The following is a 26,218-nucleotide window of genomic DNA, read 5'->3' on the forward strand; positions in this document are numbered from 1 at the left end:
AGTGCTTCTGCCACGGATGTTATCTGAAGTGGTAGGCAATAGGCACCTTGCAACAAGGAACTGCAACTCTTTCTCCTCTGTGGATGTCAAGTGCATCATTGTCACCAGTCTGGATACTGTGTTTATGTTGCATGGGGGGGTGGGGAGATGATAGTTCCTGAACTTTGATTACTTGTACTGTCAGCCCACTGGTGTTAACCTTCAGTTGGTTAGTGGCTACATCATGTTGCTGGGATTTGGGTTTTTTTAAAATATCGCTTATGATTCTGCTAGTATTGAAGAGTTTCTGCTTTTGTGAAGTTAGTACTCGTGAAAGGTACTGAAATAACAAAAGACTGCCATGCTCTATTTATCTGTGAAGGGTAAGGGCAGTGCAAGCGTCCTTATATGGCCCTGCTAGTGTCTCAAATGCTAATATGGATGGACTAGCTCTAGGTGCAACAGCCAGTTTAAGTTTCTATGCCCATTCAGTCCTCCACCTTGCTGTTTAAAATGCCAAGAGACGTGCCAGGCAATAATAAATGGGAATTTTATGTGAACTCTCACTATAAATTGGACTGAGGCCAGCTCATTTTACACAGAACAGAGCCCTCAGATGGGTGATAACTTGCAGCCACTACTGCCTGGGTCTGGATTTGAATCAGAGCTTTGAGGCACTCTGTATATTAGCAGTTTTCTGAGCTGTCCTTTCCGTCATCCAAGCATTGAACATTTACAAACAATGCCCATCATTTGTAATCTTAGGCACATTTGGCAAAATTATTTTAAATATGAAATTTACATGGAGTGTGATGAGGGAGAGAAATGATGAAATACAGATACTGCAAATAGGTTTTTCAAAAATCATGATAATCTTTAATTGTTCCATTCCAAAGAGGATATACGAAAGATAGTTATCCAGTAGCTGTATATCTCAGAGAGATGAGTACAGCATCACAGTTAAAAAATACACCTAATTCCCAAGATGACAGAAGATGCTGGAGAGTATATGCCTTATACCATCAACCCAGACAAATACAGAGTTTATTTTTTAAATATATACTTTATCATACACTAACTCCTGAGACTTTATCCATGAAGAGACAGGGAAGAGATTTGTAGGTAGCACATACAATATATTAAGTGATCAAAGCAAAACAGTAAAGCGCTGTCTTAATATGCACTGCATTAGTTTATCTACATCACAGTACCTTAAGTGTGCAGCTTATCTCCAACAGTCATTGTCCATTTAAGTTTTGCCTTAAGTTTGCAACAGTCAGCTGCTATACAAACATCTTCAAAGTAACAGTGCAAGAAACCAAACGATGAACACAACTGGCCAATGTCAGATAGGAAAACTACACGGCAAGATTTAGATTTCCAGTACATAGCATTAAACAAGGAGAAAAACCAAGTATATTTACAAAAGTTCACTGAGTAAAGTGATTAGTGTGTTGTAACTGATCTTTTGTTACAGAGTATGCTCTCTGGTGCTTTTTAAACTGTATGAGTTACATTTAAAAACATCTTATTCATAATAAATAAGGTACCAGTTACATCCAAAGATACCTTAGAGTAAGTTGTTTTTTCTTAGTTTTATTAGTAAATGCCATTTAAAAAAATGTAAAGAATTATCTTTTGGCTAATTAACTTTGCTGTTTATTTTTGATAGCTTCCACTCCAGAACATTCTTACAAAGTTAACATTTTTTTGCTGCCAGTAACAAACCATTCAAAAGCGGTAGAATCAGGAAGACATAAGTCAGCTCTTTCCTTTAGTCCCTTTTACTTTCTTCTGGTCAACATTGAATTAGACATCAATTAACTGAGCACAACATGACGGTCAAAGACAGATTTGCGCTGCTCTTGGACCTGTAGCTTCCAACGTTGCTGGGCGTACTCCACTTTGTTCAACACATTAGCACGACTCCGGGATCGAGCCAGCACATCGTGAGCATTTGCAAAAGGTTGGTGATCCTGCAATTGCAGAAAGTAGTATTTATATTTCAGCAATTTCACTCCGTAACTACTGTTAATTACAATATTCTGCTGGACAAAAGAAGTTGTTCAAACTTGCCAGGCAGCTTTGTGTGCAAAATAAGCTTTAGCTGAATATAGACTGTACACTTCAACATTTTATAGAAAATAATTTCTGTGGATTTCTTATATAAAACAATTTAGTGTTATGTTCTGCAGTAGCTTTCATATGGTCAGCGTCTCAAGGTAATAAGTAATGATCATATGGAAGCTGATCCTACACCAGTGAAGTCAATGGGAATTTAGCCACTGAATTCAATGGGAGCGGGCCCATGCTGACTTTGTAGGTAAGAGCACCGCCACATATTCAAAAGTAACATGCACACAGCTTTCCATACATTAGCACCTGTTTGAACATGAAGCCTGAAATTGTTGACCAAGACACTTGGACGCTCCCATTTGTTTTCATGCTGGTACTTCAATTTAAAATTGAACTGAGGAGCCCGCGTCTTTGCTTAGCCAGCACACTACCAGATTTTAACCTGTTACCGTAAAGTAATTTTGGATAGTTACACAAAGATGCCCTACAATACCAAAACACTGATGTTTACTGTCACTAAACCAAACCCACTGCTACATGTAAATACAGCTGTTTAAGTGACGAAGAGCTGAACAACTGAGTGTTTGTTTAGCATTTACGCTGTCCCTTTTCTAACAGTATCTGCAAAGCTGGATTTATTTACTGGAAAAAAAACCCAAGTTATAAACAAAGACATTTGGAACAGAACCTTTTATTTGGCTCCCTAAATGTTTTGGACAAAGAAAAATTATGTTTTAAAAACTACATTGGAAAAGGTCATGTATATGATATGTTTCAGATGAAAAACCACCATTATAAACTATGCACTGTGCTAACATAGCAAAGGAGATTCAATGTTGAAGCTTGTGTATTTCTATACCTTGCCTTGTTTTATTGCAAAAAAGTTTTCAGAAGTGGTTATTTTATTCGTGACATGATGTCGAGTACAGCAACTCCGTGATCAGCAATACACCTCTCCCTTAAATGGATTATTAATTATTTGTATGAAGGTAGTATCTCAGAGCCCCAGTCATAGACCAAGACCACACTGTGCTAGGCACTGTACGAAACACAGAACAAAAAGACATTCCCTGCCCCAAAGATTTTACAATCTAAGTATTAGACAAGAGACAATAGGTAGACACAGATGGGCCAGTTGGGGAGCACAAGGAAGATTAGAAAATACTGGTTAGCATGATAAAGGGTCTCAGCACAGCAGCTGGTTAACTTAACTTTTTTGTAAACATAGCAAAGGAGAGTTTTATGGAGGAATTCAAAGGAGGACAGAGGAGGTGGCTTTCTAGACGTTCCCTGGAAGCACTTCCCATCCACTCCCAGCACAGGAGAAAGCACAAAAGTGCTTGTTCAAAAGTTTAGCAAGATGGAGATGAAGACTGGCTGATCGAAGGCAAGAGCTGACAGTTGATAGAGATGAGATCATAGGTATAGTGCAGGATAAGCTGCAAAGGGCCTTGAAAGTTAAGACAAGCAGTTTATGTTTGATGTGACAGAGAAGGGGGAGCCAGTGGAGGGATGAAAAGAGAGCGGCAGCGTAGTCAAAGCCAGGAATGAGGAAAATTATCTTTGCAGCATTCTGAAGGATATAAGCAGGACCATTTGTCAAGGCCAAAGAAGATGACATTGCAGTAGTCAAGACAGGAGATGAAAGCTTGGACAAGGGTTTTAGCTTTGTGGATGGAGAAGTAAGGCCAGATTTTAGAAATGTTAATCAGGAAGAAGCTGCAAGATTCTGACATAAATCTACATTGGAACCTAGCTGAAGATGACACCCAGGTTACAGGTCTCAGGGAGAACAAAGATGGAGGTGTTGCCTACAGTAATTATGGTGCAGAAAACTTCTTATTGTCTGTGGCCCATTTTGCATTTTTAAAACTCCTAAAATATGATTCTGCTTCAGAGTGCTAGTTGCAAAGGCACTCAGTGGTGCCTTAACTCTTACCACTGACTTTAATGGGAGCAGACGTAGATTTATGCTGAGCACTTCTGAAAATCCCTCCCTTAAAGAAAATATTATTTTCTGCCCCAGACTTGCTATGACATCTGCATAGATGGACTCCTTGGTCCATCCAAAACTCTGCTGACTTCAATGGAGTCTGACCACATAGAGGGCCATGCAGAATCAGGGCCTTAGATTCTAGCTCTGCATTACATTATAACAGTCAAACTGCAGTAAACAAATACTAAACAGCTTTAGTATCTAACCTAGGTAGTCAGGCATATTTCAAACCCCACATACACAGTTGTGAAAGTTTCATACTGTCATAAATCATGGCATAAGTTACCAGACAGTTTTATACTACAATTAGGTATGCCACAACGCTCATACGAAGTATTTTTTTCATATTAAATGTTGCTTCAAAAAGGAAGAGGGAAAATACAGGAACAGATGATGTATAAATGTGTTGGTCTGAAGCGTGTTTTTACTGCCTTGAGTTAAAATTTACATTGCTGCACCACACATAAGTAATGACCATCCCAAACTCACAGCAAGAAATTCTTGTGCACGGGATGTCAAACTAGATGATCACAATGGTCCCTTCTGGCCTTGAAATCTGTAAGAGGGCAGGTGCTGATCCTCTTATGATTTAGATAAAATAGTTTAAAGATTTTAATAATACTTGTGAAGTATTTGATTGTTTTCATGATTAAGTATCAGATCAATGTAAGTGTTTAATGTTGAGATTGTAGTTATGTTTCCAAAATGGAAATATTTATAATTGTTTACATCTTTTAAGAATGAGATTACTTTTCATCCAGATGGCTGATGAAGACAGTAGACTAAGATGAGAGAATTCTAAGTGATCTACTTCTCGGTTTACACAGGATGACGATAAGTCTTTCCATATTAAAAAGTGTTCAAATCACCATACTAAATATGATGGAAGCAAGTTTCTCACGCACCTTGCAAATAAAAATGCAGAGCATGAGTGTAAACCAAGTCTGATCCATTAGGGTTTGACTACTGCCCAAAGTTGCTATGGATTTAAAGCTATTAAAGTGACAGCCACACAATACTACTGGGTTTTTAAATAGACTTTGTAAATAAAGATATCATCATTTTGTTTCACTGTAAACAAAATGGCTATGAGTTCCCTAAGATTGTGTGACACCTTTTAGTGTTGCTGCATTGTTAACTGACTATTTACTTTGAAGCAATAATGACAATATTCTTAAGGGTCATGTTTTAATGGCATAACAAGCACTTTTAATCTCTTTATTCTGTTCCCTAGTTTATTTAAAAAAACACCACCACCACACTAAACTGGACAGTAAGTGGTCACAGCTGCTGGCAGACTTAGATAAAGCAAACTGAAATTCACCTCTTTATGGGTTTGCTTTTTTTTCTTTAAGGTCTGCTAAAGTTACACTATGCTCAAAATGTGCTTTAACTCTACTGCCAATGTTGCTTGGTTATACAATATGGTAAATACACAAGTGTATTTTCTAGACTTGATAAATTGTTTTGTATATTTAGCAGTTACTTGTAAGCATGGATTAGGAACCTTACATACTTAATACTTCTTAGACTGCAAACGTAAGTTCTTGATTTTTCACATTGTTTCAGCAAACTTCCCCTGAGAGAGTTTGGCTTATATTTTTGTGAAGTGCTTCACTATCAATGTAATAAGTCAGTTCAGTCAAGGTACCAGGTGACTATAATGACTTCACAGCCATGTCACCCTAGACTAGCATATCTACATTACTTTGTTCAGACATCTCTACATAGCAAACAACAGACCATCAGCTTTGTAAAGCTGATTAGTTATAATGCATTGTCATCTCTCTATTTTAACAGATATTCTGTAAGTCTCTCTACAACATAAAAAGTGACCCAAGCCAGCAACAGCTGTCTGTAACATAATCCTCCCTTACCCCACTCAACTGGTACGAACTGTTTATTTGCTAATTTAGCCAGGACAAAATCCCCCATTATTTTCAGCACCATGTTTCAGGTCTTAAACACCCTTCTCATTATAAGAGTTTTGTCTTGTCTACATTAACAAACAAACTGGTCCAAACATGGGAAATGTCTACTCACACATCTTACCAATGGTCCATTTCCATAGTGCAAGTAGACCTCTTGAAACAGTTTGCTCTGGATCTTATGGAACCTATTCTCATCACGTGCAGGAAACTAATTATAAGAATAAGACTTAACTGAAATAAAATGTCCCCTCATGACAATATTTCACTGCTAGAACTTTTTTTTTTTTTTTAAATAATGTCAACCAACATAAGTTGAAGTAGCAAGGGAGGACTACACCTCTTCATATATTCATTATTTAGATTTTCCCCTTACAATTGCACTGATCCACCTAAAATATAGCAACCCTTATGAGGCGGAATGCAGCATTTAACCCTGTAAGGAAAATTTTATTTCCTATTCTTTCCATCCTTTGACCACTCTGAGAAAGGGGGACTACTCCGTAATCTAGGTTCGGGGGAGAAAACGGTAATCCCTGGCTCCTGAACTCGCTATCCACCTGTTTATGGGGTGGACATATTGGAAGTGAAGAAATGGTCTTGGAGAGACCACACAACTTTCTGCAACAGTGAAGATTACCACCACTCCCCTCGAAAAAGAGGGCTATTTTGCCATTGAAAAACCTTCATAAGGAAGCGTTCAACTGCATTCATTCAAGTGCACTTACCCCAATGTCTTCATCACTTTGAATTAGCTGTGAATGTCCAAAGAGACGTCTCTTCAGTATAGGTTCTACCAACGTAAGGTACACCATGTACAGCAGCAGCAGGCCCAAGATGGATAAATAGATTATGATTGTAACCTGCATGCAGTAAAACGTAAGCACAGTTTTCACTGTTGCTGAGTACTTACTCCACATAATACTCTCAAGAACAGGGCAGACAGCCGAGCAAAGGAACAACAAGACACACAAAATGCCTGTAAATCAGTCAGTAGGTCTGCTTTACACCTTATTAACCTTGACAATGTCTCTAAATTAAACAAACAACCTCAAGAAATTAAGCCACAGATTCAAATAATATTGTGTTTAGAGTGAATAACAAAGAGAAAGGAAATCCACAGTTTAAGACAAAATTTTCTCGTAACTAGTCTTTCTTGAGAGTTCAAGCTCCTTCTCTGCAAAAGAGTGGTGAGAAAAATCCCATCTCAAAATAAGACTAACATTCAGTTTCAGCTGTGGGCTGGTGATTCAGGGGGTTCTCTTTGCAGTCAAGCTTGTTTGTCTCCATTCAGTTATCTTGGGTTTGGACAAGAAACCCACAGTGATTATTAACTGGATAATGTCAATGGGGGTGGGGGCTAAGTTTCAATGCATAACAAAATGTAAAATCTATGCTTCAAAATCCACTTTAAAAGCTTTCTCCATAAGCTGATCTTCCAAGATGGCCAAAAACAGGCACAGGAGAGGGAGAGCAGCGAAGGGATGAAAAAGGCAGACAGAGACCTGGTTGCCTGCCCAAACTTGAGCTCATTTTTATGAAATTCACCCATTAAAGCTAACATGGCTGATATGGTTTTTGTGGGCATAGCATCACTTTGAGCATAACTGAGAATAGTTAGCCAACTGTGTCTGCCAAGCTAGCAAAATATGCATCTTAGTAACAAGGGACTGAGCAAAGGAGGGGGAAAGGGTGAGAAAGATACTAAGCACATAAACTGATAAAAATACCCAGAATGCTTAGAAAAACATGAATCCCCCTTAGCAACTGTCAGGGATGGCAAATTTTGAGACTAAGCTATTTAATAGAGTCCCTTTAAGCCTGATGATTCAGCCTTAACTATTAGTACTATTGCTATTCTGTGTTTAGGTGAGATTATGTGATTTAATTATTATAATGTCTCTAGAGCACTCGGAATGCTTTGTTTTTAAGAATACAGTTATAAAAGGTGGTTCATTTATTAACTGGCTGAAATGTTTACTATACAGCAGTGGAATGACATATTTACTTTAATTGTGACAGAGCTTCTCTCTTCGTACTTGCATTCACAACGTAAGCAGTATGCCTCCACATCAGGTCCAGGGATGGGCATAGGCTCAACCACATGAAGACAATCACTGGAGAAAGAAAAACAGCTTAGAGTCAGTTTGGTTGATTTTACTCCACTACTTAGACAGTTCCCTCTGCTCTGAACGCATGCCAATTCCACAGCAAGGGGAAAGAGGAACTGATCTTTGATTAAGAGTTAGAAATATCTACTACCTAGAAAAGGTCAAGATTTAACTTTTTCAGATTTTAACTTTTCAACAATGAATTTACTTAAATGAGACTAATTACACAGCGACTCAGCTGCTCCAACTTAGTCAGCCAGCTAGAAAGTTCTTATTAAAACTAATATAGATTGTCTATTCCAGGGGTGCCCAATCTACTGCCCACTAGAGCATTTCATAAGGCCCAGAGCCTGCTTCAACACAATATACTCCTGTCCGATTCATTAGCGTTTTGTCGTCCTGTTTGCGTTATTTTAGTTTACACAAGTGTGTAAACAGACAAGACTGTGCATAGAAACAACCTATCTAAATACACATGAACTTAAAATATAATTCCATACAGGTGACTTTCAATCTTATTAAAATATTTAGAATCTATCTGACCCACACAAAGTTGTGCTAAGGTTTATGTGGCCCTCCTGTATAATAAGGCTGGGCACTGGTCTATTCAAACATTGAGAAATAGACATTAAGATGCCACAGTTAATAGTGCAACAAACCTCACTTTCCCCACAGGTTAGCGTTTCCATTAGTTTTCTCCACATCTCAAAAACAAGAATGGCGCACAGGACATTTGCTTCACTGATTTTTGGCCTTAAACAATACACAAGGAAAGTTCAAGAGCAGGGTATTCAACACTCAGTAGAATCAAGGAAGGAAATTAGAAGGGTTGAATGTACTTTTTTTTTTTTTTTTAAATGATGAAAGCAATCTCAGAATTCAAGGGATGGACAAGGTGTACGTTGACAGATACCATGGCAAGGCAGGAGTGACTACCAGCTACTATCCATTTCTCCCTCCCTCATGTTCATCAAATAGAGTTTCTTTTATTTCCTTACCCATCTATGTCACCTATTCAGATTTAAACCCATTCTGAGCAGAGACCATATCTTCTTACTGATCTGTAAAGCACCCAGCACATTTTTGGTACTATTTAGAAAAGTTTAGAATTAAGTAGGGCAAGGAGATGCTGTCTGAAGAAAAACAGAGTTTAGTCTCTCTTTGATATGTGAATAGAACTCCCACTTTTGCCAATGTGAGTTACACACATGTATCAGAGACAGAATAAAGTTAGCCTTTTATTTAAAATGACATAAAGGTGAACATTTAGGAACACATTCAGCAGAAAGAAAAATTCTCCAGCAGAAAGAAAAGTGATGCACCATCCCCACGCATTATTTGGTTAAAAACTGAACAAAACATAAGGCAAGATCTTAGGGGTGACCAAACTTTTGGCATATAATCCACAGCTATTATAAATTACAGCACTGGACGCCAACTGTCCCAAGACAACTGCTCTCTGCCAGTGCACTGTGTAATTCCAGGCCTTTCATTTAGTCACTGTTTGCTTGCTCAGAGTTCTCATCCCAGATTCTCTTTTGGTGCATAGCACTTATTTGGTGCTGGAACCAGCTTCTGCCTTTGTGCCCATAACTCACAGCAACAGGACAAGTCAATAGCAGGTTATCAAACCCTAAAATATCTGCTGTACAACAACCACTCAGTTAAGATCTAGCACGTTGCTGGGCCAGATTAAAACGCTAGAGATCTACGTGACCAATCGTGAATTAACCTATTCTGTCCTATTTGTATTTTCACTTCTAAAACTAAAATAATATTAATAACCAAACTTCAAATTATGTTCTCTGTTGAGAAGAAATACTTTTTCAGTTCTTATTTTTAGTTAGGAGTAATTTTTTCTACGAGACTTGCAATATTAAAATCCAAAATCAAATTAAAACGTGTTACCCACAAAGTATACTTATATGGGCAGAATATGAAGTTGCTTCCACTCTATTAGATTATAAATGTTTCAAATATCAATATCAGCAAACCTTAGACTTAATGTGCTGTCAAAAGCACGTCTAAGTGTTGTTTACAGATTCCTGTAAAAGCTATGCACTAACTTTAGCACATGAGGATTTTGATAGAATTGTAGCCAAAGTACAACACATTTTTGTTTAATTCCTCAGGTCCACCTCTCATCCTCATTTACAGCTAACAAGGACGCTGAAAAGAGAATATCGTTGTGTGTTGAACACAGTCACAAAAATATGAAGGAAAGATATCAATGTTACAGAAGTGTCATTCAGAAGCAAATCCAATTGATTAGTTAAACATTCCAAACTATGACTGCTGTGAACAGTATTTTCATGGCTTGAAGTCACGAGAATCAATAGAATTGAATTGTTAAGGGAGTTTCCTTGCGTGCAAGACAGACTAGACAGGAGGGAGGTTTCTATACATAAAATGTATACTCATTAGTAAGGCTAAGATTTTGTCACAGATATTTTTAATAAAAGTCACGGGCAGGTCACAGGCAATAAAGAAAAATTAACGGAACCCCGTGACCTGTTCGTGACTTTTACTAAAAAATATCCACGACAAAATGGGGAGCTCAGCTCTGGGGTCCCCCCCCAGCACCCAGGAACTCTGGGGTCCCTCACAAGGCAGCAGGGGTACCCCACAGCTCTGCAGGCAGCAGGGAGAATGTGCAGCTCCTGGCTAAAGTCATGGAGGTTGCTGGAAGTCACACGTGGCCTCTGTGAAAAAATCATAGCCTTACTCATTATGCCAGAAGAGTGTTAGGTGTCTCACCTCCGTCTCCCCACTAAATGCCAACCCATGGCTATACCACTTTGATCAGTCTCTTGGGCACTATAACCCATTCAAACATACTTCCTTCAAAAGGGTTAACATTTTACTGATATCTGAGAGCACAGTGTATTCAACTATTAAATTCAAACATCCCTTATGTCAGCCTACTACATTAGTCATCAGGGCTGAACGGTCTACGATAGTTATGGGCCTGACCCCACAAAGCAGTGAGCACTTTTGGTGAGGTCAAAATATCCTCAGCTCATACTGACATCAGCACTTTGCAGGATCATGTCCAGAGTCTGAACCAGGAAAAACAGTGTGACTAAAAACCCTGACAAGTCTCCCTAATGGGAAGTTCATTATCATCACATTACAGACACCACACTGGATATAAAATCTAATTTAATAACTGGATAATCCAATTGTAAGCGGCCACTATATGGTGAATAACTTATACAGGCACATTAAAAATTGATCTGGTTCTTCAGTACAATGTAACTAACTGAGCTAAATATCAAGCGAACGCAGTCTATCACTGTCCTATTCAGCAATAAAACTAACTCATGCAGATGCAGAAGAGGCCAGCTGTACAGCACTAAGATCTCCGCTTTATTGCACATGAATGCACTCTGCAGCCATCATACTCCACTGAAAAAGTAAATCAGGAATTTGAAATAGCATCAAGACATTTCAAAAGAAGCCCACAAAACCATAAACTGTTCTCAAATGGTCCATCTCAAGCATGATTACAAGATGACATTTAAAAGCTGGAGAATAGGTTATAGAAGATCCTTTATATACCAGTTTTTCTCCACATACAATTTATTGTTCAAGTCTTCAAAGCTGATTTTTCCTTCAGTTAATGACAAGAGTAAGGAACCCTAGGTTCAACTCTGCTCCAGCTGAATTCAGGGAAAATGTCTACCTAATGAAATAGGAGCGGCAGGCCTTCTGCTAGAACCTAGATTAAGCACGTAAGCGTGCTGCAACTGAGATAGTCTCAATCTGTTTCATCACTGCACCATGACATTATTTCTACTGTGACAAACTTAATAATTTGGAATAAAATAATGGCCTTAACTAGACCAAACATTTTATACTCAAATAATGTTCATAACATTAATTTAGCTTCAAATATACAATATGTAGGTTCTACCAAACCTCTGTGTGTGTGTGTGTGTGTGTGTGTGTGGTGAAAGTGAGTGATTTAATAAATTAAACTCCAATCCTGCAGACACATACATGAATAATTCTACTCCTATGATAGGTACCATTGAAACCAATGGAAATTCTCAGATATGAAAGCATTTGCAGGATTGAACTATTAATTTGTGGCTTCCCATCATGCTCAGAGGTCTCTTGGTCTCTTAAACATAGATAAAAAGTAAGGCCAATATGTCACTAATGAATACTTTGCACTTCTACAGGATAGTCCATCCACGGATTACAAAGCACTTTACAGAAATGAATTAGGCCTCAAAAGACCTTTGGTTTTTACTTTTCCTCCACTGCACACACGAGAAGGTTCAGGCATGCAGAACCCATGTAACACAACAAATTCAGAATAGAACAGAAATCAGATCTCCCAACTCCCAGACTTATGACTATGCTTTTTCTTCACATTCTAAAAACAATTTCAACAAGCCAAACTAAATTATGACCCTCCCTTTCCCCCTCCAAAAAAAAACCAGAGCAGGGAGAAAAGGTTTGAGGCCTTGTCCCTTGCTATAGGCGAACACTCTGAAGAGGGAGAGAATCAACTACTAATATATGGGATAACATTTCTCCCCACATCACAACAAAAGAAATAACTATCCCTTACATAATCATTAATGAAAGGTGACCCACTGAAGTGCAATATAACCCTAATGAGAATACACCTTCTAATTTCTGAACTCCATAAACTCACCAGTCTTTCTGTGAAACGTTTTTGTTGTAAATATTGCCAGGATGATCTTTGTAAGGAGGACATATACATTTACATCGGACATCCTCAGAATTCTGTAAAGAAAACAGATGCTTAGAACAAATTGCTATCAACTATCAAAAAGTCTTCTACAAAAGCATATAGTTGATGCAATACATATTATATACTATACTAAAAACATATGTCCATTGCAACCTATCACCAATTTTTCTTAAATGTAAGAACTATTAGCAGTATACAGACAGTAAAGAAGAATCAGCTTGTCTACCAGCTGAAAGTCCACGAGTTTAGTTTCTTGGCTGAATAACCTAAAGTCACCTCCTAAATCTGATACGGTGTGCACAACAAATTCCTCATATCTTAGTTCAGGTTTTCCCAAGACCCTTCAACCAGGAAAACAAATATAAGCACTTACTCTGGTAATGAGACCCATGTATCTGTTTGTCTGAGCACGTACATGTTCAGATACAGACCAGAGAACATGGATTACTAACTATAGATATACAATGATGGGGTCTAAGTTAGCTGTTACCGCTCAAGAAAGAGATTCGTTGTGTCATTGTGTATAGTTCTCTGAAAACATCCACTCAATGTGCAGTGGCAGTCAAAAAAGTGAACAGAAGATTGGGAATCATCAAAAAAGGGATAGATGATAAGACAGAAAATATCATATTGCCTCTATATAAATCCATGGTACTCCCACACCTTAAATACTGCAGGCAGATGTGGTCGCCCCATCTCAAAAAAGATATATTGGAATTGGAAAAGGTTCAGAAAAAGGCAACAAAGATTATTAGAGGTATAGAACGTCTTCCGTATGAGGAGAGATTAATAAGACTAGGACTTTTCAGCTTTGAAAAGAGGCGACTAAGGGGGGATATGATAGTGGTCTATAAAATCATGAGTGGCACAGAGAAAGTAAATAAGGAAGTGTTATTTACTCCTTCTCATAACACAAGAACAAGGATCACCAAATGAAATTAATAGGTAGGTTTAAAACAAACACAAGAAAGTATTTTTTCACCCAACGCACTGTCAACCTGTGGAACTCCTTGCCAGAGAGTGTTGTGAAGGTCAATACTATAATGGGGTTCAAAAGACAGATTCATGGAGGATAGGTCCATCAATGGCTATTAGCCAGGATGGGCAGGAATGGTGTCGCTAGCCTCTGTTTGCCAGAAGTTGGGAATGAGCGACAGGGGATGGATCACTTGATGATAACCTGTCTGTTCATTCCCTTTGGGGCATCTGTCATTGGCCACTGTCAGAGGACAGGATACTGGGCTTGATGGACCTTTGGTCTGACCCAGTATGGCCATTCTGATGTTCTTAATCCCTCGCTTATGTCAATTGGCAGGTGGTGGTCCTCTGCCAAAGAAAACTTCTCTTCACGCTGACCCAGCCTTCTGTCCCTTGAGCAAGTTATGTTGGTTTAATAAAAATTAAGATTCAAATTTACCCTGGTTTATGAGTGCATTACCTACGTAACCATACAAAAACACAGTTCAGATGATATGGGACTTGAAGGATACTGATAGATTAAGTAAACTAAGGCAAACTTCTGAGAGATTGAAGGAGATGGGTGCCAAAAACTTCAATGAGAAGTTGAGTAATTCAATAATAAGAGACCACAAATAAAGAGCTGGACCTTAAGGGTGATTGAGGAAAACCCACATAAAATGCAATAATCAAGAATTCTGAGAGGGGTAGTGGGAAAAGAGGGTTCATGTGGTTTCTTATATCAAAACTTATTAAGGATAGAGTGAATCATACGTATTCATGGATGCCCTAAAACATTCAATCCAACAAACCCCAACTGTCCATAAACTCACCCCCAAGCAGATATTTTTACATGCTTGAAGTAAGAAGTCACCTTTCAAAATAACATCCTAACTCAAGATTTTGGTTCCCCCCCCCCCCCAATTACTTCGTATGGCAAGCCAAGGCCTTGATTTCCAAAAACAGGAGCCTAAAGTGAGGCTGCTAAGTAAGTGGCCCGATCTTCAACAAGGCTGAGGAGGGCCCATTAACTCCTGAAAACCAAACCAGGTATTTCGGCCCCTGCTTTCGAAAGCCCGAGCCCAGTTCTTCAGGGCAGGTCTCACCTCTTCGCCCTAAGCCCCACGCCCAGCTCCAGCCCCCTGAGGCAGCAAGAGCCTGAACCAGGCGACAGCCCCCGCGTGTATTCCCCGGGCTCGCGCTGGCACCGGGCTGAGCGTTTCACGCGCTCGCCTGTCACGCACCGGCGCCGCCGCCCCCCCCGCGGCAGGGACCTGCTGGGCGGCGGCAGCTCTGAAGGCCCCAGGCGGGCGGGGGAGTCTATTGAGGAGGGTCGGCAGGGGAAGGGGGGCGGGGGCCGCTCTGGGGCCAGCAGTGGGGGGAAGGGAGTCTGGCCCCGGCTCCGCGGGGGAATCCGCCGGAAACCACGGACCGTCTGCGGGGGATCCCGGCCGGGCGGGAGACCCCCCCCGCTCCGCTCACCTTGACCCCCGTCACCTGCCCCACGAGCGCGGCCAGGGCCAGCACCGAGCCGAGCAGCGAGCAGAGCCGCGCGCACGCCGCCATGTCGGGCTCCGGGCCCGGCTCCTTACGGCCGCTAGAGCAACCCCCGAGGCCCAGCTCGGAGCTGCGCTACCATCACTTCCTACTTCCGCTACGGGCTGGCGTCTCGTGACACCCAGTCCTCTGGCTAATGCGCCCCCGGGGAGCTGCGGCTCCGTTCGCGGGTTCCGGGGGCGGCTCGCTGCACTCACCACAACGTTCCGGGCGGAACAAGCGGGGCGGGGTTGGCGAGCAGCCCTGCGGCCTTCCCGGGTCACCCGCCACAGGGGTGGGACCCTGGCAGGGCAGCTACAGATCCTGCCTCTCAGAAGCCCCCTGACGGGCCTGGCCCTAGGCCGCCCCCCGCCAGAGCCCCCCAGTGAGAGCACAGTTTCCACTAGCTATTTCCTTTTTCACTTCCTGTCCTAAACATTGTAGGGTACTGGCATAGACTGTCAAATAGGTGCCACATTCTCCCCTAGCGTTGATTTTAATGACATGGTGACTGAAGTGATCCTTTATCCAGAGAGTGGTTTTTGTTTTAAAGCAATGTATCAGACACTTCCTTTTAAAGCAGTACTTCTACACTGCCAGCGTGCCAGGCATTGCAGGGGCTCCCTTTGTAAAGTTGCTCTGAAGCAGGGGTCGGCGAACTATGGCCCGGGGGCCACAGCCGGCCGTCCAGATGTTTTAATCCAGCCCTTGAGCTCCTGCGGGAGAGTGGGGTCAGGGGTTTGCTCTGCTTCGCCGCTCCAGCTGGGGGCTTGCCCCGCTCCGCCTGTGCTGTGGCTCTGCGCAGCTCCTGGAAGCAGCGGCATGTCCGCCCTCCAGCTCCTATGCATAGGATCAGCCATGGGGCTCCGCAGCTGCCATTGACCGGGAGCCATGGTGAATGGGAGCTGCAGGGGCGGTGCCTGCAGATGGAGCAGCGCGCAGAGCTGCCTGGCCAGTCCTCCGCATAGGAGCCGGAAGGAGGATATGCCACTGCTTCCAGGAGCTGCTTGAAGCAAGCACCACCTGGAGCCTGCACCCCTCACTCCCTCTCACACCCCAACCGCTATTCCCCTCCCACCCTCTAAACCCCTTGGTCCCAGCCTGGAGGACCCTCCTGCACCCCCAACCCCTCATCCCCAGCCCCAGCCCAGAGCCTGTACCCCCAGCCGAAGCCATCACCCCCTCCCTCACACCCCTGCCCCAGCCTGGAGCCCCCTGCCACACCCTGAACTCCTCCTTTCTGGTCCCACCCCAGAGCCCGCATCCCCAGACAGAACCCTCAGCCCCTCCTGCACCCCAACCCCCAATTTCATGAGCATTCATGGCCTGCCATACAATTTCCATACCCAGATGTGGCCCTTGGGCCAAAAAGTTTGCCCACCCCTGCTCTACAGCCTATAAGATTGACAATTTTCTAATCTCACAAAACCCGAACACCCTTGCCCCGCCCCTGCTAACTTCATCCCCCTCCCTCTGTTGCTCCCTCTCCCCCACACACACTCACTTTCACCAGACTGGGGCAGGGGATTGGAGCATGGGAGGAGGTGAGGGCTCCAGCTGGGCCTGCGGGCTCCAGGATGGGGCCAGAAATGAGTGGTTCAGAGCGCAGGAGGCGGCTCCAGGCTGGGGCATGGGGTTGACGGCTCTGGGAAGGGGTGCAGATTAATGAAATGTTTAACTCGACCCAAAACTTCATTTTTCAGCAAAAAAAAAAACAAAAAAAAAACAAACAAACAAAAAGAAAACAATAAAAAACAAGTGTCCAAAAAATTTTGCCCAGCTCTAGTCAACATTCTTCTGTTCCCTCTTACCTCATCTTGGAAATACCTTGCAATCTAGTGACATCTACTGAGGAAAGTTGAGGTTGTTAGCAACAACCTCCTGCTTCATGAAATGGAGTTCTTGACACTTAGAATAGTTAATTCTTTTCTGAAAATATTATACAATTTGTTAGCTAATTATACTTTGTTATTGTTTTTTTTGGTTATGCTATCCACAGAAGGAAGTTATTTAATAAGCAGAAAAACAACAGGAAGCACAGAAGTTAGTTCCTGTACTTTAAAAATAAATGTTTTTTCCCAAAAAATATTTTGTACCTGAGACTGGTACAAAGATATATTGTAGACCAGCTCTACTATAGTGAATTCTAAACCAGTATAGTTAAATCAGTATAAAAAAACCTGTGCATATACTAGCCCTTAGGGAACGTAGTAGCAATATTGCACCAAACTAAGACAAAGAAAATATTACCCTAGCCATTACAGCCCCATTTGCTGCTAACATTCATGTACATAGTGTTCCAGAAAGGTTGAAGATATTATCTGTATAGAGCCCTAAAAGATGTAACTGTAGAGCATAACCTTAGTCTGCTGCATGTGTATTTCAGGAGTTTTTACACAGCAGTGCAAATCTAGGGCCAAATCATATTCAGTCTTTACCCAGGTAAACTCCTCTTTTAAGTCAATGGGATAGAGAATTCTATCTTCATTTGCTTTACTGGACAGCACAAATATTTTTATTATTCAAGTTTGCATGTTATTAAGGTTTCAGAGTAGCAGCCGTGTTAGTCTGTATTCGCAAAAAGAAAAGGAGTACTTATGGCACCTTAGAGACTAACAAATTTATTTGAGCATAATAAGGTTAGAGTTACTTGTCAGTCTCTCACTTTGAAATCAGTTTTGGTAATCAATGTATATGGTGAATTTTATATAGTCATTTTATATTTTCATAGCTCCTGTCGTATTGAATTCCCTTATCAGCACTTAGACATATGATCACTCTGAGCAATTTCAGTATGGATTGAACAATGACTCTTTCAATCTTCCAAATAATTTTGTAAAAATTCATAGGTTCCATCTCAGAACTCTGATACAGGGCTAAGTCCTACCCTTTACTTGACTGGCACACAAGAGGAAGTGGAAGAGGGTGTAGTGAGCCTCTCCTCCCTGTGCAATAGACAGCAGGATCTCATCATAGCACTCGAGAGCACAAGGAAAAAGGCAGGTTAATGTGGCCCACATACCACATCCCAAAAGGATCTATGGTTTAGGGGAATATTTCTAACCTCTCAGCCAAGAAATAAATATGATACTTCACATTTATATAGAGCTTAACATTTTCAGAGCACTGTACATACTTGCAGTTGACTGAAGAACTAGTCAAAAGTGCATACTGCTTCTGTTCAGGGACCTGATCCCAAATCCAATGATTCTTACTGACTTCACTAGGCTTTGGCTCAAGCCCCTGAACAAGATAATCCTTCCCAGGCACACATGATTCCTGTAGCAAACAATGCACTGGGCAGTGTCTCTACTCCCTCTTGTTGTGCTGGATTGGAGCAGATATGATCAACAGTATTTTACAGGTACAGAAGTTTAAAAATACCTGCAGTAATAATAATGTGTCTGTTAGTCTTTATCAGGCATTGTTATGGTATAGGACTCACATTCCACCATTGAATAGGCACTCTGTCTCAGTGGCTACACCTCAGGACAGGCAGGGTAGATAGTTTCTATCCTGATTTTAATCAGTTACATTATGATGCTTTCCTGTTGCTGCACACTGTCACCTTTTTATGTCAATTTCGCCTACATGCTTTCAAATGTTGCCAGTCTCCATCCCTTTTCTATGCTGAAAATCTCTCTTTTGTATACGTATTCATAATAAAAGAGTCGGCTAGGAATAAGCAAGCAAATAGAATGAAACATAACACGTTTGTTGTGCTTGCCACTACAAGGACAACTGGCATTTTCAGAGGGAAAAAAAATACATTGTGGAAAGCCCCATCTTTGCAGTTAAAAAGTAAAGTCAACAGAATTATACATCCTTCTCAGTACAGCAGGCTTTAATTAGGAAAGATATGGGGGTAGCAATTAGCTACACATCTGAATTGTTCCAGGATTACAAGAAATGCATTTCAGCAAATTGGTTAGCAGCATTCATTTGAATACATTCTGTTGCTGATACCTTATTAGAGATTGGTGGTGCAGTTTCACCCCTTGAACTCCGGTCACTGCCATAGATCTGACTGGTTCAGGACACGGTGAGCTGTTATTCTGGTCTAACATATCCACCTCATCTTTTTGAAATATATAGCAAATGAAGTAGGAAGGATGAGTTCAGTGATGTCTATGATAAAGGAAATTCTATATATGATGTGCCTTTCACCCCGATGAACATATGTATATGGAAAGGGCATGGAACTAGACAGGCAGACTGTGCGTATGCATTTGTGTGTATTATTTTATTTATTACCTGAATCAGATGGCATGAGGTGCCGAGGGAGCTTTACATCTAGCATACTCTTCAGTTCAAAAGTATCAATAGAGCCCTGCAAATCTGCAGCTATCTGTTTTATATCCATAGACCACATTTGCAGATTGGATGCGGATACAGCTTTTGTATCCGTGCAGAGTTGTATGTATCAGCTCTTCCCTATCTTATCGGATGATGTCCATGGTCTATCTCCATTATTCCAAGGTAATTCTGTATCCTCTCATGATAAAGCATAGCATTACTACCAACTAGCCCAACATTTCAACAAGCTATTGAGGGATACAGTGGACAAGGTACGATCTGGATTAGTGACCTACGTGATTCACTTAACAGCACAACTACTAGTGTATGCCCTTTCCTTCAATAAGTAACCAACTGTGCTGTAAGTACATGGAACTATAGATGTAGGTGAAAGGAGGTCTTCAGCTAGCACCTCCTAGCCTGTAAATCTAAGATTCTAATCTCACTCCCTGCAGCATAATGAACTGCATCTTCTAATAATAGTTTTCTCATCATCTCATGCTTCATTTCACAGGGCCACCAGAATTATTCTAGTGAATCGTTTCTCCCTGCTATCTCCACATCCTTCCTGGAAATTCATTACTTCTGTTGGATATTTCAGTCAGAGCTTAGGCTGAAAGCACTATGAATCTGTTCTAACCAGTGTTCTAACCAGTGCTAGCCTTGGTTAATAATATTTATCTTATTCAACTCTCTGCCATAACATTCATAAAAACAATAGAACATTATAGTAAAAGCAACAAAGCGGAAATTGCAAACGACATTTGTTTTTGCAGTAAATTTCAGCATCAATATTTTCAAGCTTGCCGCCTTTCCCAAGGAGAGTAGCTTTAATCAATGATCTCACCTTGCTTGAGAACTTCTCTCTGTGTAAACTCCATTTTCTTATATTGCCAGCTAGAGACCTGTTCTTCCAAGGTGCATGTTAAGTGCCTGTTGCAAGGATCTGAGCACCCTCAGGTCCCAGGCAACTTCACTGAGATGAAAACATGCTCAGCGCCTAGTAAAGGGGTGGGCAAACTTTTTGGCCCGAGGGCCACATTGGGGTGTGAAACTGTATGGAGGGCCAGGTAGGGAAGGCTGTGCCCCCCAAACAGCCTGGCCTCTGACCCCTCCAACTTCCCGCCCCCTGACTGCCCCCCTCAGAAACTCCAACCCATCCAACCCCTCCCCCCGGCTCCTTGTCCCCTGACCGCCCCCTCCTGGGACTCCCCTCCCCAGGATCCCACCCCCCCAGCTGTCTGTCCCCTGACTGCCCCAACCTATCTACACCCTTGCCCCCTGACAGAGCCCCCGGGACTCCCACACCCTATCCAACCCACCCTGTTCCCCGACCGTCCCAGAACCTCTGCCCCATCCAACCACCCCCTGCTCCCTGTCCCCTGACTGCCCCCCGGGACCTCCTACCCACCCCCCACCATCACCATGTGCGCCGCTGCCCCCTTACCATGCTGCTCAGAGTGGCAGGAGCTCACAGCCCTGCTGCCCACGTGGCGGTGTGGCTGCGTGGGTGGGGGAACAGCGGGGGAGGGGCCGGAGGCTAGCCTCCTGGGCCAGGAACTCAGGGGCAGGGCAGGACGGTCCTGCGGGCCACAGTTTGCCCACCTCTGGCCTAGCAGGACTGAGTCTTCAGCAGAAACATGATTGCACTCCATATGGCAGCCTAAATGAGGAAGAATTTGCTTCCATTGACAGATGGCAATGGAAGATGAACACTTACAGACTGTTCATTGAGTTTTGCCCTTAACCAATCCAAGACCCATCATTTTCCAACTTTTCCCAACTTGTGACTCCTCAACTACATTTGATTTCTTTGGGTATCATTTGTGGTAAAATGATAAAGTTCTTTGGTGGAAATAGATATTTTTTTCACGCTACACTATTCTTTATTTTATAACTGCCACAATAGGACCTCCTTACATTTGTCTTTATCTGGGTAGCAATTCTTCTCACTACTCATATTTGCCCCAGCAATTACACTACCAAGTAATTTTTACTATAACAGTCAAATTCTATCCTGAAAAGCACACAGGGATGTCACAAAGAAGTTAAAAAAAAAAAAAAAAAGCTGCTCATGTATCTGCAGGGAGAATGTAGACTACGTAGATAGGACACCAAATTCTGTATAATGCAAGGTGAACTAAAGTACTGTGTGACCGCAGTATTGCCTTTACTGCAGTATTTCCTATTCTTAGCTTGTTTACCTCAGTGAGATATTAATACTATGGTGTGCTAAATCCTGCTCCTATTGAGGTTGCCTAGTGTGTGTTTCTAAAGTAATATGCATCTATACAAAATAACATTAAAAAAAACAAGTAGTAAATGGAGATAGAGGATTACTTAATTGGTGATACATTGTTGTCTGTTTTAAACAAGCAAACTAAATAAATAGTTGCTTTTGGAATTTTCTTCTTTAAGAAAGTTTAAATGAAGTTCTTGTTTTACTAGGTATTTTGTACTGAAGCCATTGCCTCTAAAACATGAGACCAGATCCTCAGCTGGTATAAAGTCAGTTTAGAAGCATTGAAATCAATAGAACTACATCAATTTAACTCCTGCTGAGGTTCTGGCTCTTGGATTTTAGTCCAAACTAAATCTCTGATAAAAGATCCTTAATAGCTGACTGTCCTAATATTGCTATACAGTACTGATTTTATGTCATCACACTGCCAGAGTTCATGCAGAAGCAGGTGATAATACCACCGATGCCCTAGTTGCTCTGTGTTTCCATGACAACAATCTGCAAAACAGTTCCCTGTGAATTTCCTTCTGACTGCTTCATTACATCTGACAGCTGTACTCTGAATGAGACTCATCCCCATCATCTTCTTCCAATTAACAAAAAATGTTTTATGAAAAGAAACAATTGAAATAATTATGTTTTTAGTTTGCGGAACATAGATATCAAAACACACCCCAATCCAAATATTGTTAGGGCAGACAGTTTCAGTTTCTGTTCTCCATGGCCATCAAATGTAATTGACTTGGTAGTGTATGAAATTAGGTCTGACTTTTTTTGCTCCCAGGACTCTATGTTTTTATTGTTGCTGAGCACAGTATGCTTGTTAAAGCTGTTGTGTGCTTCACACACGCTATTATTAAAAAAATTTAACTGCACTTGATGTTACTACTGATTTCATGTCACATCTGGGCAATGTTTAGCTGGTACAAATCTATCTATTTTATAAAATGGTGTAAGTCCATTAGCTCCAGTGTATTTATACAAGGGATGAATTTGTAAATTATTAGTTCTGCTGCTCCCTGTCTGCAACATATGTATTTTGATATGTTAGATTAGTCTGCATCTCCCATCCCAAATGACGCTGCAATCTCAATGTTAGCCTGTATGCTGCCTTGCACTTAATTCAATCACTGATCATTTGCTTCTCCATTTTATTTGAGATGAGCCTCTAGAACTGAATCATGCATGTTGCAAATTACACAGTTTCCATTTCTTATTTTGATCGCTTCAAGCAGGTACTATTGGACAATTTGATCACTATCTATAGGAAGCCCACTTTAAATTAATAAGGAGAGAGGGACCGTTCTAAACGAGATAAAAGTAGGAAGAGCCCAAAGACAACCCACAGATTGTTAATGAAAGAAAACGGCAACTAAATGTGTTAAACATTATTAGAGGCATGACAAGTACTCCCCATACCACATTCTGTGCAAGTGGCAATAGGCTTTTTTTTTTTTGGTGATCCTATAACTAAGGCTACAATTCAGTCACGTGACTTTTTGTTTATTGCCCATGACCTGTCCATGACTTTTACTAAAAATACCCCTAACTAAATCTTAGGGGCTGCGGGTGGGGGGAGCGCTCAGGCGGACGCTGATGATGATCTGGGGGGGTGCTCCAGTGGACGCTGCTGCTGGGCAGCGGGGGGGTCCAGGCAGGGAGCGGCCCAGGGCCCCGCTGCCACTGCCACTCCAGGCGGGAGGCACTCCATGGCCCCACCGCCACTCCTGACCGCTGCTCTGGGGCAATGTCCGGGACCAGCTGCCTGGGGCCGCTCAAGCAGCTTGGGTGTCCATGGGCTCAGCCACACTGACCGCTGCAGAAGTCACAGAAAGTCAAAGACTCGCAGCCTTACCTATAACTAATAAAAGCAGCTACTTCTTTAAATTCATGAGGTAAAAAGGAACCTGTTTGAATTGAAAGAAAGGCACTGTACTGTATTTGAAGGCTGTGGCTTCTTATTTTGGGTGTCAATTTTGGGCCCGTTTTCAGAGGTCCTGAGCACCTACAATTTTAGGTAATTGGTGCATATGGTCAGCTCTAATAAGTACACAGCCAAATGCATTCAGTTGCTTTGCTTCTTTAAAATGGGAGAGTGGATGCAGTTCACTTTGGGCAGTAGCATTTATGTGATTTTTTTTTAGATCTTCCCTTTAATATAGTTGTGTTGGTTTCTCAAATGTGCAGCATGTCCTGCCCAATGGAGTGTCATTGGCTGCTAGCCACTAAAACCACTGTTACCATTAATTTCTGCACACATCTGTCTCTGCTATAAACCTTGTTTACCCCCTGCTTCTTCCCCACCCCACCTCCTGTTTGTCCTTTTTTCACCTGTCATATTGTCTGAATCTTAGCTTGTGAGCTCTGTGGGGCAGGAACTGTCTGTTATATGTTTGTACAGTGTCTAATACTAGGGAGCTTACTACAATAGATCTATATCATTCAATTGTATATACTTTTTTCACATTACATTTGTCATCTGACTCATACAAATGATGTACAAACCTGACTTGTGGGAAGCAAGTGAACAGCATATATACAGTTCAAAAGGTGTAAATCAGGGTTTAAAAAAATCAGTTAAAATCAAAGGGGGATTAGAGAAATTCAGGATTTCAACTTGCACATTTAATCAAAGCAACTGAAGACTTTCATACTTCATCAATCTTATTGTTAGTACAGATCGGTCCTGTCTTCTAGCAAACAGAGCACTGAGAGCCTAAGCACTCCTTTTCTCTCTCTCTACACTGTGGGCCAGACGCTCCAATGTTGTCCATGGGCATAGTTCCATTGACTCCGATTTACAGCAGACAAGGATCTGTCCGTATGTTTGTATACTTTCTCTATCTTGCCTGTCTTTCGTTAGTTATTCATTTCTGTGAAGGCGTCTGCTCCTCTAAAACACTTGGAAGAACTGTTTGTATCAAGTTAAGTTTGCAAACGTAATAGTCAAAGGAGAGCAACTGACAGACTCACTTTTGGTTGAAATCACCACATTCTCCTTGGAGAGACTGCTGAACTGGAATTAATTTGCCAACTGGATACAATTAACTTAGGCTTGAATAGAGACTGGGAGTGGATAGGTCATCACACAAAGTAAAACTATTTCACCATGTTTATTCCCACCCCCCACTGTTCCTCAGACATTCTTGTCAACTGCTGGAAATGGCCCACCTTGATTATCACTACAAAAGGTCCCCCCCTCTCCCCCGGCCCCTGCTCTCCTGCTGGTAATAGCTCATCTTAAGTGATCACTCTCATTGCAGTTTCAGAGTAACAGCCGTGTTAGTCTGTATTCGCAAAAAGAAAAGGAGTACTTGTGGCACCTTAGAGACTAACCAATTTGAGCATGAGCTACAGCTCACTTCATCAGATGCATTCAATGGAAAATACAGTGGGAAGATTTATATACATAGAGAACATGAAACAATGGGTGTTACCATACACACTGCAATGAGAAAAGAAAAGGAGTACTTGTGGCACCTTAGAGACTAACCAATTTATTTGAGCATAAGCTTTCGTGAGCTACAGTTCACTTCAATGGATGCATACTGTGGAAAGTACAGAAGACGTTTTTAATACACCAAAAACGTATAAAAACGTCTTCTGTACTTTCCACAGTACGCATCCGATGAAGTGAGCTGTAGCTCACGAAAGCTTATGCTCAAATAAATTGGTTAGTCTCTAAGGTGCCACAAGTACTCCTTTTCTTTTTGCGAATACAGACTAACATGGCTGTTACTCTGAAACCTGTCACATTCTCCTATGGTTCTTAAATGAGAACAGCCTGTTAATCTCTAGGAAGGAGAGGTTAATAAGATTCATTACATCAGTGCTTTATGCTGGTAATTTTTGCAGATGAGAATTTAAGGGTCAAATTTTCAAAAGTAGTTTCTGATTTTAGTTGCAACCGTTTTTGGGTGCCCAGCTTCAGCACCCAAAAATCAGAGGTGACTTTTGAAAACTCAGTAGAGGATCCCAGGTCTCACTCTTTCCTTCAATTTACTCCTTGACCCTACCAGTCTCTCTACTCTCTAGTACCAAGAGCAATGCTGCAGAATTCCTTCCCTATAGCCCTCTTCTTTGCCTTTAGATGCAGCACCCTCATTATAAGAGGCTATGACCATCCCTTTCTTATCCAGATTAGTGCCAACATTAGCCCCATTAGTTCAGCCATCAGGATGTCACATAATTTGACAGCTTGTTAGCAACCAGGTGGGTTAATTGGCCTCTCAGGCCCACATCAACCCTTTCCCCACCTGAGTTGTTAGATACCTCATCACACTTTCCTTCATTCATTTTCAGAATTTTTCCACTAAACTGAAGCAGAGGCACAAGCATCCTCCTCTGCAAATTGCATCTCTGTGGCTG

At 41.6% G+C, this 26,218-nt stretch overlaps 1 protein-coding gene across 1 annotated transcript; it reads right to left on the reverse strand.

The window, feature by feature from the left end:
• Nucleotides 1-828: 828 nt before the first annotated feature.
• On the reverse strand, nt 829-15,507 carry TMEM9B (TMEM9 domain family member B). Its single transcript, XM_037899779.2, has 5 exons — nt 15,259-15,507; nt 12,760-12,851; nt 7,988-8,096; nt 6,708-6,842; nt 829-1,955 (listed from the first exon to the last, which is right to left on the reverse strand). Exons 1-5 carry the CDS (start codon nt 15,340-15,342, stop codon nt 1,800-1,802), a joined length of 576 nt encoding a protein of 191 aa, XP_037755707.1. The 5' UTR covers nt 15,343-15,507; the 3' UTR covers nt 829-1,799.
• Between the last annotated feature and the right edge of the window lie 10,711 nt (nt 15,508-26,218).

This window comes from Chelonia mydas, chromosome 6, assembly GCF_015237465.2.
Source record: "Chelonia mydas isolate rCheMyd1 chromosome 6, rCheMyd1.pri.v2, whole genome shotgun sequence".
NCBI classification, from domain to species: Eukaryota; Metazoa; Chordata; order Testudines; family Cheloniidae; genus Chelonia; species Chelonia mydas.

What these genes read in the sequence shown, in the direction of transcription:
- TMEM9B (XM_037899779.2), bottom strand. Translation starts at nt 15,342, where the DNA reads ATGGCGGCGTGCGCGCGGCTCTGCTCGCTGCTCGGCTCGGTGCTGGCC. An exon ending in AACGTTTCACAGAAAGACTG is followed by an intron (nt 8,097 to 12,759) that starts GTGAGTTTATGG and finishes TTCTTTCTCCAG; the next exon opens with TGATTGTCTTCATGTGGTTG. An exon ending in GAAGCTCTGTCACAATTAAA is followed by an intron (nt 6,843 to 7,987) that starts GTAAATATGTCA and finishes TACTGCATGCAG; the next exon opens with GTTACAATCATAATCTATTT.